Source organism: Plecotus auritus (assembly GCF_963455305.1).
Source record: "Plecotus auritus genome assembly, chromosome: 7".
Taxonomy (NCBI): domain Eukaryota; kingdom Metazoa; phylum Chordata; class Mammalia; order Chiroptera; family Vespertilionidae; genus Plecotus; species Plecotus auritus.
Genome location: NC_137774.1, coordinates 55084121 through 55102824, shown reverse-complemented (window position 1 = coordinate 55102824; position 18704 = coordinate 55084121). Strand labels below are relative to the sequence as shown.

General features: G+C 54.0%; 1 protein-coding gene across 7 annotated transcripts in view; it reads right to left on the bottom strand.

Annotated features, from left to right (window-relative positions):
* Nucleotides 1–18704, bottom strand: part of TOM1L2 (target of myb1 like 2 membrane trafficking protein) — a 146674-nt gene that overhangs the window by 14920 nt on the left and 113050 nt on the right. For 4 of the 7 annotated variants that reach the window (XM_080681700.1, XM_080681701.1, XM_080681703.1 and 1 more), the window contains exons 5-10: nt 16915–17049; nt 14683–14841; nt 12037–12153; nt 5187–5320; nt 3047–3095; nt 2611–2734 (exon numbers count right to left, since the gene is read on the bottom strand). In XM_080681700.1, coding sequence (XP_080537826.1) covers nt 2611–2734; nt 3047–3095; nt 5187–5320; nt 12037–12153; nt 14683–14841; nt 16915–17049 — 718 coding nt within the window. The remainder of the gene's footprint in view (nt 1–2610; nt 2735–3046; nt 3096–5186; nt 5321–12036; nt 12154–14682; nt 14842–16914; nt 17050–18704) is intronic. The other 3 variants (XM_080681704.1, XM_080681706.1, XM_080681705.1) reach the window with 1 other exon arrangement.

Here is an 18704-nt window from a genome sequence, read left to right as displayed (position 1 = left end):
CATACCCAGGTCACCCTGTGCAGGAGGGGCCATGGGTGGGGTTCAGATGGAGAAGTCATTCTGAATGACAGGGAGAGCACTGGCAGTGGGAAGGTGGCGCCCAGGGCCAGGGCCCTTACAGGTTTCCCATGATGCCTCTGTGTCGGGGGCTCTTCGTTACCTCAATCACAATGTCTAAGGATGGACAATTAGTTATTTGACAAATATTTTGCAGATACCCACCATGTTCAGAACTAGGTTCTGAGTGAACCAAACTGAATCTGATGTGGACCTTGGTCTCAAGGAGTCACAGAGCAGGTGAGAGACAGACAGACAGCAGTAGTACTTGGGACAGTGGACTCTGTGTGGGGAGGGGAGACACAGGCAGGTGCAGGCTGGCAGTCAGAGCGCGTGCAGTGAGCAATGCCCTGGGAGCTAACGGAGAACAAGGCTGGCAAGGCAGGTGGGGACAGTTGGGAAAAGCCTCGAATGTCAAGAAAGGAGTGGATTAAAAACATGAGACCTTTTTAAAGAAGGGAGGCAGCATAATTCAATTTGAATTTTGGGAGAATCCAGTGGCCATATGCTGGATGGACTGAAGGAGAGAAACCTGTTCTGAAAGAGAAACAGGGGCTACAAATATGAGATACTGAGAAGCCAAAAATAAAAGCTCAATTTAATTGAAATAAAATAAAGTTATAAAGATAAATATTAAGAAACTAGAGGCCCGGTGCACGAGATTCTTGCACTGGACGGGGGGGGGGGGGGGTGTCCCTCAGTCTGGCCTGCGCTCTCTCGCAGTCCGGGACCCCTTGGGGGATGTCTGTCTGCCGGCTTAGGCCCGATCCCCATGGGCCTAAGCTGGCAGACAGACATCCCTCTCGCAGTTCAGAACCCCTCACTCCTTACTGCCTGCCTGCAGCAGAGGTAGGAGAGGCTCCTGCCACTACCGCTGGGCTCACCAGACGTGAGCCCAGCTTCTGGTTGAGCGGCGCTCCCCCTGTGGGAGCACACTGACCACCAGGGGGCAGCTCTTGCATTGAGCGTCTGCCCCCTGGTGGTCAGTGCACGTCATAGTAACCGGTCATTCTGCCTTTTGGTCGATTTGCATATTAGGCTTTTATCAGATAGGATAAGAAAACAGAACAGCAGGGTGGGAGAAAGAATTTTGAGCCTGGCCAGTGTTACTCAGTTGGTTAGGCATCATCCAGTGAACCAAGAGGTGCCGGTTCGATTCCTGGTCAGGGCATGTGGCCAGGTTGCAGGCTTGATCCCCAGTGGGGAAGTGCAGGAGGCAGCCCATCAATGTTTCTCTCTCTCCCTCTCCCTTCCTCTCTCTCTAAAACAATGGTTCTCAGCCTTTCTAATGCCGCGACCCTTTAATACAGTTCCTCATGTTGTGGTGACCCCCAACCATAAAATCACTTTCGTTGCTACTTCATAACTGTAATTTTGCTACTGTTATGAATCGTAATGTAAATATCTGTGTTTTCCGATGGTCTTAGGCGCCTAAGACCGCGACCCACAGGTTGAGAACTGCTAGCAGGGTCGCCTAAGACCATCGGAAAACACAGATATTTACATTACGATTCATAACAGTAGCAAAATTACAGTTATGAAGTAGCAACGAAAGTGATTTTATGGTTGGGGGTCACCACAACATGAGGAACTGTATTAAAGGGTCGTGGCATTAGAAAGGCTGAGAACCACTGCTCTAAAATCAAATTTAGTAAAAGAATTTTGAGAGGGCCATGCTTATTATTTCAATACTATAATACAATAAATTGGCATCATACTGTGTATTTGCAGCACTATAGTCATATTTAAACCAAATGAACTGTAGAAAAGTAGTGTTTCTTGTTTCAGATTTCAGACAATACTTTAGCTGACATTACTTCAACAAGAGCAAGTATGTCAGTGCCATCCCTTCTTATTTCCAAGCCAGTGGCAGATATCACCAATCAATCCCAGACTCATCTTCCAAGCCCTGAAGTGGCGACAGCACCCCCCTTAGACCTGTGTTCCAAGCTGCCCATGAGCTGAAACCTGTCTGCCATCCTCAGCCTACCTAGACGATATTGAGAAGGAAAGCGCTTCGACCACAGGGAATATTCCAGATAAAACACATCAGCCAGCCCTGACCGGTTTGGCTCAGTGGATAGAGTGTCGGCCTGTGGACTCAAGGGTCCCAGGTTCGATTCCGGTCAAGGGCATGTACCTTGGTTGCGGGCACATCCCCAGCAGGGGGTGCGCAGGAGGCAGCTGATCAATGTTTCTCTCTCATCGATGTTTCTAGCTCTCTATCCCTCTCCCTTCCTCTCTGTAAAAAATCAATAAAATATATTAAAAAAATAATAAATAAAACACAGCAGTCATCTTTCTTTAAAAAGTAAACTACTTCCTGTTCCTTGGAACGCCCCAACCCCTGCTTTCCAATGTAGGGTTACAACTTTAAGTTAGGGAAAGAAGTTATGCACTGAAGGTGGTGCAATTGGTCAGGATTAAGGAATACATTTTCTCCATGGGCTCCCCAAAAGGCTCTTGGGCCTCCCAACAGAAAGAGGGCCTCTGCCCCGACTCAGCCAGGAAGGGGCCTGCGAAGGAGGTCCTTCACCCCCATGAGATACTCACCCAAGCCAGCAAGCTGGGATGAGAGGGAAGGTGGGGGTGCCGTGCTCCCCACCATGGGGCTCACCACGGCAGGAGACCCCGGCCCCAGGTCTATTAAGTTGTCCTCGGTCACTTCACTCAGTACCTGTTGGAGCAAGAGGTGCAGTGAGCCCGTGAGCCTGTGAGCCCTGGGGCCCTGGCTGAAGTTAAGCCTGCAGGCACAGTGTGCTCTCAACGCCCGCCAATACAGGAGCCAGGGGCCCACTGTGGACCCTGGCACTGGGGAGCCCTGCCCACCGCCCCTCAGGATGTGCCTGCTGGCTCCTCCTCAGCAGCTTGTCAACAGCGCGAGCTGCTCAGTTCACCAAATATTTATATCCCAGGTCAAGGAACAGGTAAGACCATCCGAGGTGGCCTTCCAGCCTCAGAGCCGCGCGGATGCTGAGGGCGTACTTACCCCGTTACTGGCGTTTTGAACTAAGCGGCCGGATCGGAATCGTTCGAACCTATTGGGAAGGAGAGCCCCATGAGGGAGGGTGTGGCACTGTGATGCCCATGGGTCCTGTGAAGAGCTTCTAGGGACCGAGGTTCCAGGAAAGGAGACCAACCAGGCCCAGGTTAGGGCTGGGAGAGCAGCCCACACACGCACGTCACACGCCTTCCCCTGTGTGGGCTTCACCCATGGGCCCCGAGGTGAAGAGCAGGGTGGTGGCTGGTACATCGGGCCATTGTAAGCACCCCAGCCATCCCTTCAGACCTTGGGCTAGGTGCTCCTCCTGTCACTGGAGGGGGAGGTTGGGCCAACCATTTTATGGGGCTGCGAGGCTAAAGCCCTATGTCACAGGGGGCAGGCCCTGGAGGACAGGCACGCCTCTGCCATGAGAGGGTCCCTGGGGGCTGCGACCAGGCCATGCCCAGCTTGCTGGCTGCAGACTGGCCCAGGATGGGACTTGGCTCAGAGCAGCTACAGAAGCCTCCTCTCTTACCTGGGTGGGAAACAAGAGCAATTGTGAGGGGCGTGTGGCTGCCGTGACATTTAAAAGCTCCCAAATGCCACGGGCAGGGGTATCTCAGACTCTTTTGAGCTGGACTCAGAGAAGCAGACTTCACTGGGTCCTGGCTGCTGGGGCCAGCACCTGTGAGCAGGGATCCCCACGAGGGGCACTGGTGAGGACATGGTGCTGATTGGGTGTAGGAAAGACCTGTTTTCCAAGCCCTGGTCTCTCAGGAGGAGTAGAGACCCTTGGAGTCTCCACCCTGGAGCCGCTCCCACCACCTGGCCAGGTCTGTGGTTGGCTGGGAGTGGCAGGCTAGTGAAAGTGCCCACACAGCTCCTGCCACCTGTTCTAGAAGGGGCTGGAAGGAGCCTGACAGGTTAAAAGTCAGACCCATTTAAAACTGGGACCACGCCCTAACCGGTTTGGCTCAGTGGATAGAGCGTCGGCCTGCGGACTGAAGGGTCCCAGGTTCGATTCCAGTCAAGGGCATGTACCTTGGTTGCGGGCACATCCCCAGTAGGAGGTGTGCAGGAGGCAGCTGATGGACGTTTCTCTCTCATCCATGTTTCTCTCTATCCCTCTCCCTTCCTCTCTGTAAAAAATCAATAAAATATATTTAAAAAACAAAACAAAACTGGGACCACAAGGCAAGACCAAGGGTCAAAGCACTCAGGTTGGCTCCTGTCCCCAACTGGCACGTCCCTGCTGGCCCAATGCCCTCTGCGGAGACCGTCTCACCTGTCAGCTGACAGGGCCACCTTCCTTGCTGCCTCAGCTGAAGCTGACACAAAGCCCAGGGTTGTGACAACTACAGCAAAATCACCCTCTCAGATCCCAAATGCAAATATCTGTCACACTGACCTTAATGGGTGCCAGACCGTCATGCCATGAGTCAGTGAGGGGCCAGGACCCCAAGTCTCCAGGGGACTGGGGCTTAAACTTAGAAGAAAGCAGGCCTGGTTGAGGGGCCTGCAGGCGGGCGCACCCCGAAGAGCCCAAGCCACAGGGGGGAGCTGCTTGCATCATGTCTCTTGCAGCTGCGGAAGGGCTGCGCTTTCCGGAGGCTTTGGAAAGGGAGAAGAACCTGCAAGGTCGTTACCTCAAACTCAATGGTGAACCGGCTGCAGGAAGAACCGAGAGGAACACATGCTCCGTACGCAGCACCCGGCGCTCCTGCCCCTGCTGCAACTCAGACTCCCTGACATTTGCAAAGGAAAGGAAAAATCTCCTTTTTTTTAAAGGTGGAAAAGAGAAAAGTCTTTTTCCTTAGTGAATATTTTCCCTTTTAATCCTTTTCAAATTCCAAGGATCTTTAAAGAGGCAGGTGCAGCAGCTCCAGGGCCCGGGGTGCCAGTCCTTCCCCTCATGGGGCAGGTGGTGAGGAAGGCAGAGCAGCCGGAGGCTTGCAAAGGGCAGAGACTCATCTGCCAGCCTTCCTGCTGCTGGGCTCCCAGGAGAACAAGAGTCATTTCCCTGGCCTGAAGCAAATTAGCATCTCTGATGAGTAGTTTCCAAATCTAATCTCTCTCCCTTCTGTTCATGAAAGAAACCCATTATGGCCACCAGCTTTCCGAGGGGAAGGGAAGGAGCCACGCCCACCTCTCGTATCTGAGGAAGACATTGTTGAGGTCGTCGTTGACGTGCAGCAGCTCCTCGGTGACCTCCTCGTTGCTCACATGTGAGATGAGCTCCACCACGCGCTGCTGCATGGCCCGGCAGGTCCTGTTCAGCTCCTGGGGACACACACCTGGCTAGCCTGGCTGGGCCTTCGCCACATCTATTTCCTTTGGGGAAATGTGTCCTGCTCCTTAAGTCATATAGGGAGTACATTCTTGTTCATAAAGCCAGGTGTGTGTAGGATGCAAAGTGGAAGCCCTTCCTAATTGCCCCCTTACTCCCAAGGAAACCCACGCTTGTTCCCTAGACCGACAAATGTCCAGGCCTGCAGACTGTGGGGCGGACACAGCCACACGCTGTATAAACCAGTTTTAAAATAGAAGAGAGGATTCTTTGCAGATGGCTTTTTCTCTTCAACAGAATGTTCCAGACAACTTTCACGCCACTTCAGTCTCACCCCTGTGTGTGTATTATAACGTATTGCATCATTCTCCTATTTGGGACACTCAGGTGTGGCCTCTTTTTTTGGCCAGCGCAGTGGGTGCAGCAGCGAACACTGTACACGCCTGTTATGCACCTGCACAGGACCACGTCCCACAGGTGGAGCTGCTGGCTGAACGGGGTGGCCATGTGGAAAGCTGACTGGTCACAGTAAAAGACCCTGCTAAACGATGAGATCTGTGTATTTGTACTCGCAGCAATGGCAGGAGTGTGTTTTATGACACCATTAGATACTCACTGTGGAAGGGGATGAGTGCCCAGGCTTGACCATGCAGGGAAGAACAGGGGAGGGACCGCGACAGGCCAGCTCACCACAGAGCAAGCAGACCGTGGTGAAGGAGGAGGGTGCTGCTGGCACATCCAGGCCATTCTATGCTGGCACTCTCCCAGGCGGCTCAGCCTGGGGGCTCCTTCCCTGAGAGCAGGGGCAGTTGAGGAAAGAAGCCTGGCCCATGGGGGTCAGCCCAGAAGCACTGTAGCACAGCTGTATTTTTCAATACAGAAGTACCTATATTCGGCAGCTGTGTATAAAAGGCAGCTTCCTGTGGAGATGCTCTGACTTGTGGGGTTTGGGCCCTGTCCAGCTGGCTACGGACACATGGCCTCTGTCTCGGTTCTGCCCTGTTGCCAGCCCTCTGCACAGCCAGGATGCTGCTGTCAGTCTTTCTTGGTCAATAGGGACAGAAGCAAGTCCAGTGTCTGGACGTTCTGGGTTTTTCTCTGAACAGATTCTCATTCTTGGTTCTCCTAAGACTACCATTCTAGGTTTTGGAGAAGGCAGGACCATTCCTGGAAAGAGGAGGGCTTTAAGCAAATCACTGGATAACCCCTTTCTCCCTACCCCCAACCTGTACCAGCTGTACCCGGGCCAAACCAGCCCAGGTAGGTAGTACCATCCCACCAGCAGCACCAGACTGGGCTGGAGGCAGGAGGAGGACCTTGATCTCAAATGCTCTGAACCCGCGTCAGCCTGCACATTGAAGGGTCCCGGGTTCAATTCCAGTCAAGGGCACATGCCCAGGTTTCGGGCTCTATCCCCAGTAGTGGGCCTGCAGGAGGCAGTTGATCAATGATTCTCTCTCATCATTGATGTTTCTACCTCTCTCTTTTCCTTTCTCTCTGAAATCAATCTATATATATAAAAGCCAAGCGACCTGACCGGTGGAACAACCAGTCACTATGATGCACACTGTGGCAACCAACAGGCCTGGTGGAGGCCCCAATCACCACCCCCCTGCCAATCTCCCACATCCTCACCCCCCCCTGCCAGCCCGGCCCCAATCAGCCCCCATCAGGGCATGAATTTGTGCACCAGGCCTCTAGTAGAAACATGTAAAAATAAATAAATAAAATGCTCTGAACCCTGGTTCTGCCCAGACCACCAGCTCCCGTCACTGTCCTCACCGGCACCCGCATTAGCGCCCCAGGCCTCCAGCACTCTCTGGCCTCTGTCTCCCTGGGGAAAACAAGGAGCTGCAGAAATGGTGAACCTCTGAGTGTCTCACAGCAGGGGTTTGGGGCAACCCACCCTATGGCAGCCAGGGCAGCTCTGTTTTGATCTGTTTTAAACACTCCGGTTCTCTGGAGGACTTTATTTGTGGAGAAGAGTTCCAATCCTTGACAGAAATGTTTGGGAAGAGGCAGATGGTTTCTGAGGCCTCTGCTAGCTCTCATCCCGGACACGGGAGGCAGGGATGCCATGGCTGTAAGCAACAGAAACACCTGCTTTGGCCTTGGACTTGCTGCCTTGCCCCCACCACCACCAGGGGGTGACAGGGAAGCAGCCCTGACCCCCCAGGAGAGCCTCCCCTCCCTGACCCCAGAGGAGCACCCAGGGAGTCCAGCCCAGGGTCTGAGTCAGAGAGAAAGCTTTACATGTTCATGCTTTCACCTTGTAAGTTCTGTCTTAAAACAGAATTAAACAGGAAAAGACAAAGAACTAGATCAGGGGTCCTCAAACTTTTTAAACAGGGGTCCAGTTCACTGTCCCTCAGACCGTTGGAGGGCCGGACTATAGTTTAAAAAAAAAACAACTATGAACAAATTCCTATGCGCACTGCGGGCCCAGGACGAGTTGGCTGCTAAGCAGGACAGGCAGCGGCACCCGGTTGGGCCAGATAAATGTCCTCGGCGGGCCGCATGTGGCCCACAGGCCATAGTTTGAGGACGCCTGAACTAGATGGTGAGAGGAGGACTAGAATGTTAAGATTTCTGCCACCACAGCACCAGCTAGCACTGCATGGTCTCCACGGGGTCACCCACAGCCAGGCTGCGCAGGTGCCGTGGGAGACCTTGCTCTGCCTCCCCTGCCTCCAGACCTCCAGACAGAGCAGCTCCCGTCCTCACACAGGGAGCCCGTTCGCTTGGGCAGTCTTCCCGCTGCGCAACAGCTGGGACGAAGTTCTTAAAGGGGTCAATCCAGGCTTTGGCCTCCTTCTGGGTTCGGTTCTCAACAGAGGGAGAACAGCTGGTTACTGTTCTTTGTGCAAAGCCCTCACCTATCAGAGCATCTTATTAAAATACCCGCTTTTCTGTCTAATTGCTCCCAATGACTTGATCCTTTCTTCAAGGACATGCACATCCCCACCTCACAAAACAACTCTTAGGTCCTCACTCTGGGTGTCCTCTGAACCTCCTCCTGGTCCTGGGGAGCATAGAACAGGGTCCCGAAAACCTGCTCCTAGAGCTGCAGGGGGGCGGGGGAGGAGGGGTGTGCGAAGAAGTTCTTTGTTGAAGAGAAAGGGGAATAATGAAGCTAAACGTGTAGAATAAACTAGATTTCTCCAGAGAAAACGGTCCTGGCCACCCAGTTTTTTGTTGAAATGAGATGCAGGAAGAGGGGAGCGAGAGGGTGATGCCTGCCCCTCCTCTTTGTGGACAGTGTGCAGGAAGGTTTTCTACCATCAGTGGCTGGCTGTAGGAATGCCCTTGTTAGCATCACTGAATTAATTTAAAGTTATTAACTGAAGACAAAGTTCAGAAAGCTAATTTGAAAGAGACAGAAGGCACCAAACGACAGCACCAGGCTCACTAGAGTCCAGAGCGGGGACTCCAGGCCGCAGCAAAGGGCGGACCTCAGCAGCACCTCAGCAGCGTGGATGCAGCCCATGCCAGGCCCCATGCAGTGCCCGTGCGTGGTGGGGGGGGAGGGATGGGCAGAGACGGCCAACAGCACGGGGAAAAAGAGATGAGGGTTCTCAGGGGATGGAGCTCTCAACTTTAACATCCATCCCCTGCTGAGAACATCCTCAAGGTGGGCTGCCCACAGCCTCACCTGTACCCCGAGACTGGGTGGCGGCAGTCTCAAGCATTTAGGGTCCTGCCATGTGAACATGGAATGTGTTTCTGCTGGTGTTAGAGACGGACAGGGCAGCAGGTACAGAGAGACAGGCTGGAGCTTGATGTGCTGACAAGAACCACAGACGCTCCAGCTTGTGGCCGCCATGCCTGCGCCCGGCACCAGGCAGCACTGCAAACAGGATCCCCATCCTTCCCTGGTGATGGTGATCCCTCCACGCTCCATGGGCTGGGGCCTGCGAGCATCACCAGCTCTTCAGTCTGCCTCGGCCCTTGCCCTTCCTGCCCTGCTGTGCTGCTCCCCACGGGCTGACTGACTGCTATTGATAAAAACAACGAGGCGGGAGGAACTAAGCGTAGGTGTGGAGCTGGCTGCTGCCTAGAGGTCTCCCAGCCCAGAGCAGAGGGCCCCACACACTGAGGAGCTGCTGGGTCCCTCTGCGGCTTACTTTCCCAGGAACTCCCGAGAGGCTGACAGCACAGGCCAGTAGAGTGGCCTCAGCCTCCCTCAACCACAGTAACCACCCGAAGTCCTCAGGCCCAGCGCTCCCGGGCTGCTCTGCCCTCTGCAGGGCTGTGGCGAAGCTGCACCAGAATGGCTCTGTGACTCCCAGGAAGCCATCGGGATGAAACCCACCCATCATCATGGTCTGTCACACAGTGCATCCAGGGCCGACACCTCCAATTTCCTCTCTTCCCATTTCCTCCGCCTCCTACCCAGAAGCTTACACTCGAGACCGAACAGCTTTTGTTGGCGTGAACATTTGGGTTGGTGACAAAAGCGTTTACTTCCATGGCCCTGGCCAGTACTGTGAGCTGACAGCTTCTACTCAGCCATCTGGCTGCCCTCCACTTCCACTAAGGAGTCCTGGGCACGGCCTGATCCTGTCACTTTCCAAGGGCCTGTGCCTTTTTCCCACATGGAATGCTCACCGTTTGGTCTGACCCAGCCGTGGGCAAACTACGGCCCGCGGGCCGAATCCGGCCCGTTCGGCTGTTCTATCCGGCCCGCGGAGCCGAAAGAGCGGAGGGTTCTCTTGCTCTCCCCTCCGCTCCTTTACTTTGAATTTATATTAGTTCACACAAACACTCCATCCATGCTTTTGTTCCGGCCCTCCGGTCCAGTTTAAGAACCCATTGTGGCCCTCGAGTCAAAAAGTTTGCCCACCCCTGGACTCTGACCTCAGCCGTTGGGATACCCTGCCTGGCTGGCTTCTGATAGATGGGGAGGAAGAGGAGGAGAGATGTCAGGGATGACTGAAGAGTTGGCCAGCAGCCGGGGCCATGTCTGTGCACACAGGGCGCCCGACTCCCGAAGCCTCCCGCTGTACCAGAGCCGCTCTTTCCATTTGATTTAAAGACAGCAGAGAGGCTGGGAGGCTCAGAGTTGGAACAAAACAGAGGGAAGGAAAACGTCATAGGAAGCAACCTATTTTTGAAGACTGTGAGCTGACACCAGGAGATTAGGTTCTATTTGTCTTGGCTCATGGGCTTGTTTTAGAACACACGCACACACGCACTGGCACACAGAATATCCCTGCTGTCTGGGTCTGCTTGGCTGTCTGGAAGCAGGTTGGCTTTGTTCAGCTCCCACCCCCGCTGCCAGGAGCTCAGCTCTGTCCACTGCAAACCCCTTGTCAGCAGGAATTCTGATGCTGACACAGCGCAGAGCTCCCTCAAGCAGCCCCCTCAGCTTCCGTCGCTTCCGGACTAATCGCAGATCCCATTGCCTCCGAGAATGCCTGGAAGAACCCACCACCAGGTGGGAGTGGAGGCCAATACGCAGTAATAAGTGCTGGGTCCCCTGGAGTGTGGCATGTGGACAGCTGGACCTGCTCAATGAGGCAAGCCCAGGTCTCAATGAGGTCGCCTTGCTCGGCTGGCAGAGGGTACTCATCTTGGCTTCAAGAGCAGCCTGATGCTAGTTTCGTGGAGATGAGCCGTGTCTCCAGCGCTCAGCGGCCAGCTCCTCAAAGCAGGTCTCGGCACAGCATCTCGGTGCCTCTTGGGCTTTTCTCTGTGTTAGGGCCTGAACAAGCTCCCACCCCTGCTCACCCCTCAGGAGCTGATGGCTTCGAAGGATGAAGGGGGCACGGCAAGAGATGGCTGTGTGCATTCCTGAGGACCGGCCATCAGACCGAGCCTCCACAGGCTGCACGTGTGTGCCAACAGCAGGTGGGATGTGTGGCACTTAGGGGGCCAAGACTGACGGCCCGAGGGCAGAAGAGAATATCAACACGAGGCCTGCCTGTGCACTCACGCCAGTTCGCCAGGCCAGTCTGGCTCCTGATTTGTTGACTCAAGCATCTTGCCTCCCACTGAAAAGATCTGGCACCTGGTAGTCTACAACAGCCTCTTTCCACCCCTTCAGAGGGGCACTGCTTGTAAGGCAGTGCCAGAGCCTGAGACGGGATTGGTGGGCCTGGGAAACAGGCCCGAGGCAGGGTCTCTGGCTCTAACACAAGGGCCTCCCGCAGGCCAGCCCTGCACCCAGACCCCTTTCAGGCACACTGCCAGGTCCACAAGCGGCCAGAGGAGGAGAGGCCAGTTAGTGACAGAGCCTCGGGACCACAGTGTGAGCAACCTCCACCTGGAGATGTGTGCTTAGTGTCCAGGAGAAGAAAAGGGGCTTCAGCTGCCCATGGCCTGGGGGTCTGGGGAAGGCGTGACGAGGAGGGGAGGCTGATGATGTTAGGGGTGCAAAGCAATACACAAAAATTGTACACATAATAACATCTCAACCACATTTGAAATAAACATCAAAGCACTGATGATGGCTATTTGTGGATGTAGCATCAGAGAAAATTATTCTTTTCTCCTTTGAACTTCCTTTTTCTTTAGATGAGCATGGATTCTGCAATTGGCATTTTATAATCAGGAAAAAATGTTACTAAGGAAAATAAAAAAGAGAGAGCCTGGTACTGGCCTCTGTCATTTCTAGAAAGTGTGAGGTTGGGTCTGGGCCTACATGGACTCGGCCCCTCTCTCACTACTGTACCCCTGGGCCGAGAGCACTGAGATAAGGCCCCCTCACCTGTAGCAACTCCAGATCAGATGAATCTTCCTGCCCAGGGACCATTTCCATTAACATCTCAGACATGACTTTTGTGTTTCCTCGAACAATGTCCAGTTCGCTCCGCAGCCTGGCGATCTGCAGGGCCCAGAGGAGGAAAGCGGGAGGGAGAGGTCAGTCACTGTGCCTGGCAGGGACATCACCCTCACTGGGACACAGGCCGCGCTTCTGAAGGAGTATAGCAGCAGCAGCAGCCTCTTGTCTCCCTCTGGTCTAGAGAGCTCTGACGGGGGAGGGAGGCCACCCAGAGAGCCCGGTCACCCATTGGCCCCTGACTCTGCCCAGGACTGGGAGGCAGCACTGGGCAAGGAGAGTGCTCTGGGCCCAGAGGACCAAGCTGGTCTGCAGCCCCTGCTTCCCCACCTTGGGGCAGGGACTCACCCTCAGGCCTCTGCCTCTGCTCTTTCATGGGAAAGGTAGGGGTGTGGTCCCCAGTGCCTTCAGCACTGGGAGCCCTGCTGAGGAACCCAATAGTTATAGACTCTGGCTCCCAGCAGCTTATCCTCGAAATACTATGTTCTTCTGAGAGGCTGGCCAGTGTTACTCACACTTGCCTGGTGTGGCAAGAGGGAGGGAGAGGCATGGAGAGAAAACCACAGGGAAGGCCACTCCCTACCAAAGGGTAACGACCCCTTGAAAGCTACCCAACCCGCCCACCCAACAGGGTCCCCAAAGCCTGGGCCAACTTTCCTGCAGCAGGAGCACCAAAGGATGGACCTTAATCTCCGAGCCTCAGTTTCCCCACCTGTGAGAGAAACTAGGAACCCCCAAGTTGTGCAGGGTTGCTGCGGGTAGCTGATGTGAAAATGCCCCCTCACCCATGTCGGCACACATATACCAACACTGCTGGGATGTGCAGAGAGCTGGACCACAGGCACTCTGACCTGCACTTGACACTGTGCTCGGAGGCCTCCCCTGAGGCTCCCCACCTCTTCCTACAGGCCCCCCCACCCCGCCCCGGCCTGTGCCCAGCGCCTGGGACAGGGCCTCTGCTGCACTGAGGCCTGTGCCCTCGGCACAGGGACAGGGACAGGAGGCTCAATGCATGTTTACTGGCTGGACAGATGGGAGGGATGGCCCACCAGGGGGGCAGGCCAGGTCCTGGCAGGCTTCTTTCTGCTTCGGGCTCTGCCTGATGGGTGGATGGCCAGATCTTGGCAGAGAAGAGGCTTCTGACCAGGAGGCCCAGGATTGCACGGTTAGAAGCCATGTGGGCTCTGAAGCCCTGGGTCCTCCAGGCCCAGCTGGTCTCCTGCTGCCTCTGCTTTTGTTCCCCGGGGGCAACACTCATGCCCGTCATGCATTCCAAACCCTCTCTCCACTGTTCTGGCTGCTGAGGCCTCCCTTCACCCTGCGCTCCCATGCACAGACAGCGGAGGGCCTTGGGCCATCCAACTTCAAACATGGCTGCCTTCCCTCTGAGCAGAAGGGGCACAGTTCTGCCCATGGGGGCAGGTCCTGGTCATGGTAGGTGATGAAAAAGGGCACAGTTCAGTGAAGTGAGGCCTACAGTCAAGGGCTTCAAGAGTCTCTCCACAGCAGAGCACACAAAACTTGGGTGCGTATATCCTTCAACTGCCCTCAGGCCCATGACTGCCCCGCAGGGTAAGAGGGAAGGGTTACGGGCCCATTCTACAGACAGGAGGCACACTGAGGGCTAAAGGACTGCGAAGCCCGGCGCCTGCTAGTTGGCCTCTCCCTCCTCCCGCCGGCTCCCTCCTGGGGCCCTGGCATAGCACGCCCACAAACCAGGCAGAATCATCTGCCCTCTGTTTAAATGAGGTCCCAGAATGATGACATTGTCACAGATACTATGTGAGGAGTTTAAAAATATAAACATTGGGTGGATTTTTTTCAAGTCTGACCGATTCTCAAATTTTAACTAATGGAAATGCTAGAGATTCACCCAAAGATCAGTCTCCACATTTCACCAGGAAACCCAGGTTGGGGTTAAGGGCTTTGCTTCCCGGGAGGTCACTCAGGGAGGCAGGCAGTGTTGGGGTGAAGCAGGAAGAGGCTTCCTAAAGGCTACCTGCCCGGCCTCTGCCTCACAAGAAAAGTCCACCTTCTCTGCACGCACATAGGCTGTTCACAGCTCCGTCCATTCCTGTGTTCTGCCTCACCTCTGCCTCGGCTTCTTCCCCACTCCCACCCTGCACTAGCCCATCCTCCAGCCATCGCCTGCTGGGCACTCTTTCCTCTGGCCCGCACCACCCCCACCTGCCCACCCCACACAGTGCCCCTGGCCCCCACCGAGCCCCCCATCCCTCACTCCCTCTGCCCCCACCCCACGCCCCACACCAGCCCTGCCCCGCACGGTGCCTGGCAAGGCCCCTCTCCAGCTTCAAGACCTTCAGCAGCAGGAGCCCCCACGCCCCCCAGGCTGCCTTCCAGACACTGCTCAACTCTGGGCTCAGCACCTGGACACTGCTCCCACCTCAACGTGACCACAGCCCTGACTGTCTTTGCACCTGTTCCCCCCCTGGACTGCGAGTCCTCAGGAGAGGGGCGGGCCCTTTCCTCTGTGTGTCACTGACACCTGCCCGTGTCTCTGGGAGGGCGAATGAGGGCAGAGCTGGCTTGTCTGTGCCTAGTGTATGCAAGTACCTGTTCTGCATTGGCTGTGATGGGGCCGGTCACACTCAGAGCTGGGGCCTGCGGCGCAGAGAAGGGAGGAGGAGGAGGCGAGGAAAAGGAGCTGGCACTTGTCCTCTGCTGCACCTGGGACCTGGGCACGGTGGCGGCTGGATCCACTTCAGGGACACTCTGGCATGGCAATGACAGAGTCCTCTGTTCACTCGGGCTGCCTGCGCAATGGGACCTGGCGCCTGCCCCACGGGCAGCACTAGCTGCAGCACCTGTGAAGAGGGGGCCCTCTGCTCCCAGTCTTTCCCTCTGAGCCCTCCCAATGGTCCCTCTCTCTGCTTCCCTCACAGCCAAGCCCAGACCCCTCAAAAGGTGGCAGGGAGATCCCCAGCGCTCTGTACCCCATTACTAGGGCCACCTAGGGATCCTTAGTTGGTACCAGAAGATTACATTTTGGCTTTTACAAGTAGACTAATATAAATAGTAATTATGCAATTTACTGAACGTTCTTTGTAATTATAGGAACAACAACATAGTTCTGTATCATCTATCTATATAAAAGGCTAATATGCTAAGTGTCCTTCCCTCCTCCATTGCTAATGACATCATGTAGCAATGCCCAGCTTCCTCTCCCTAGCAATGACTAGCCTCCTTGGAGTTTCTTCAGCTCAGGAACATGACTTGCTTTATAGCCAGGTTCAAACATTTCACACTTTAACCAAATGTCTGTGAAGCGTTTTCCGTGCCTCATCTCATTTGATCCTCACAGAAGTCCTGGAGTAGGTAGATAGGAGACTCAGGGGAATCCTATTTTCTTTTCATTAGCTGGAAAACGGAGATTTAGAAAGCTTAGAAACTTGACCCGACTAAAAAGAAGTAAGAAATGGTGGACCTTGAAATGACTTCAGGTTTTCTCACTGTGCAGAATATAGTCAAACACTGCTGCAGTTAAATATTTTACCCTTTGTTCTCCCTGCATGATCTACAATAATAATCTGCTTCATGTTGATATTTACTGCTTTGTTGCTGACAATTACCTGAAAGAGAAGTTGGGGTGCTTCACTGGGCTGGAAAAAGTGTAGCTACATCAGAAAGCAGGTCTAATTAAGCAAGTTTATTCTATACATATAAAAGGCTAAGTTGACTCATGCATGTGCCATACATATAAAGCTCTCGCTGCCACCAATCGCATGCATGTGTTTCAATCTGTCATTGTCGATCATGAAGTTGGTTGACACTTCTATTATAGAGAAAGGGTGAATAGCAACATTAAAATATTTCTTCTAATTAATTTCCTTTAGATGTGCATGAATTCGTGCACCGGGCCACTAGATATTAGAAGAATAAAACAGGTTATGTTTATTCCACAAGGCACAGTGTTTTGGAAGGTCATACTGAAAACACTGCTCTGGAAAATACAATTCCTCGTGCTTCCCTTTGGGCATCTCCGATAACCTCTTGAGCATGAACAGTGCTCACACGACAAGACCTGCACAGGCTGATGCCCTCCTCGCCCCATTTCAGAGATGGGGTGATAGGGGCCAGCAAGGCAGTGTCCTGAGCCCTGGCTCCCCAAGGCAGGACGGATCCCAGCCCACAGGGTGCACACTAGCTCCTGGGAAGGGTGGCCAGCCTCTCCTGCAGGCTTTTAATTCTGTAGCACAGGGCCGCGTTGAGGGTTTCCATGGCAGGCCTCTACATGGCCTTCCATGGGCTTTGAATCCCAAGGTATCTGGGCTGATGCCGAACGCTCCCAGCTCTCAGTAAATTTTAGAGCCATTTGATAATGGATCCATTTAGAGCATCTGCTAGCTTGTACAGCTGGGAAACCCCAAGATGCTCTCTGCCCAGCTCAGTAGCACACTCATCTCTGCACTGCCAGACACTGAGGTGCTCCTGTTCTCCAGGGGATGCTGGCCCCGCCCATTCCTGGGGTCTCTGAAAAGCAGGTGCTAATGACCCTCAGAGAATGGCTTCCCCCAGCAGCCATTTCCATGAGAATGTCTGAAATGATCCCTCTATTATGCTCTTCCACAGGCAGGATGAAAACTGGGGGAGACACTGCAGCCACTTAATCACTATTAGCCAGCTGTCTCACTCCTGCACTCCCCTTGTTATTAAAGAGAAATGCCCTCGAGCTTCAAGACAGCGTGATGACAAGCTGAATAATTCAAATGGAGCAGCAGAGGGGCGGTGGCCATGGTTGCCTGTTCTGCAATAGGCCTTTCTAGAAAATGTCAGCTGGGAGCTTACCCGTTGCGGTGTGTGTATGGGAGACAGAGCGTCCAAATCTGCATTAGGAAACTCAACCCCTTTCCTCTTCAGCTCCTCATATATATGCACAACACCCGTGAGGTCAGGACTGCTTCGAAAGGCATCGGCCCACGCCTGGAAGGATAAAGGAGGCCTGTTAGGAAGCGTGTCTCCCGAGGGCTGTCATGGTGCCTGAACACCAACCGCAGCCCAGCTGCTCTCTCAGAGGCCAGTGCTCCCCTGGACCCCAAAGTGAACTGCCCTGGCTAACTATCCTGTCCCTCTCCCCCTGCCAGCGCTGCCACAAGGCGGGTGGCAAAATCTTGGTTTTTCAATAGTGCTGTTGAGCATGAACAAAAACATAAAACTTAACTCAGCATCTGTATTTCTTGGAGAAGAGACAGAGAAATAACACCCAAGCTTTGCAGTGCATCCTAACATGCAGGCATTTTCCTAATTGCAAGGAAATCAATTCCTGGTGAGTTTAGTTGAAGGGTGAGCAGAGGCCGCCACCACGCCGCAAATTTGCTCACCGTTTCCCACACTGCTGTGTGGGGTTCTCGTCAGTGGAGGCAGGAACCACAGGCAAATCGACAGGAAGGAGACAGTGGCGTGTAGCTGGGAAAGGCCCCTCTAGGTCTCCTCAGCAGATGCGAGGACCCTACAGCTGAGCCGGCCTCGCCCGGGAGAGGTGTCTGGGGCTCAGTGGGGAGGGGAGCCCATGCTGCCCACAATGTCAACACTCGTGCCCGCACGGAAACACACAGGAAAGCATGAGCACTAGTTTCCTTTACATGAAAACAGCACAGAGAGGAAAGAACACAGATTTAAATGGATTGCCTCTTAACACTGATTCATGAAATGCTTTAAAAATTAAGAAAAATCTGTTCTTTGGAAGTTACAGAATACATTTTATTTTTTAAAGTATATTTTTATTGATCTCAGAGCGGAAGGGAGAGGGAGAGAGAGATAGAAACATCAATGATGAGAGAATCATTGATCGGCTGCCTCCTGCATGCCTCCTATTGGGGATGGAGCCCGCAACCCGGGGATGTGCCCTTGACCGGAATCGAACACGGGACCCTTCAGTCTGCAGGCTGATGCTCTATCGACTGAGCAAAACCAGCTAGGGCCAGAATACATTTTTTTAAAGTATAGCCAAACAGCTCCCCCAAAATGGGACCCGGCTCTTCAGAGTCACCCATCACCTTACAAACTCCCAGGGGAATGCAGAGCCTCGGGGGCCAGGGTCCTGTGCTAATTCTGTTGCTGTCTCCAGCATTCAACTGCCTCCTGGCTCCAGCAATGTTCCAACCAATCCTGAGGCAGCCAGGGCAACGCTATCGCTTACCAACAGAGCCACTTGAAGTGAAAAGGTCAGCTTCCAAAATGCCTTGTTAATTACAAGTGATGCATCTCACTTAATAGAAACATACTGTCAGTCTGGCTTTTGATCCGCTTATTTAATTTGCACTCAGGGGTTTAACCCTGCATCAGGACAGCCCCTGTTGGGTTGACTGACACTTCCCTCAGGATTCTGAGTTGGGCAGAGGTGCCTGCTGAGGCCTGCCTGGAATCCCAGCTGGGGAGCAGTCACAAGAAGCCTGCCCCCTGAGAAGTGCCCCTGAGCCCCATCTTCCACCAGCTGCTTTGGCCTCAGCCACCTGATTCACTCTAGCTGAGGCCCGTGACCTAGCTTTCCATGCACTAGCATTTGAGTTTGGGCCTAACCGACAGTGCCCATGCCTTGCTTCACAGCTGCTGAGGGAGCGGGAGAAGGAGCATGGCAG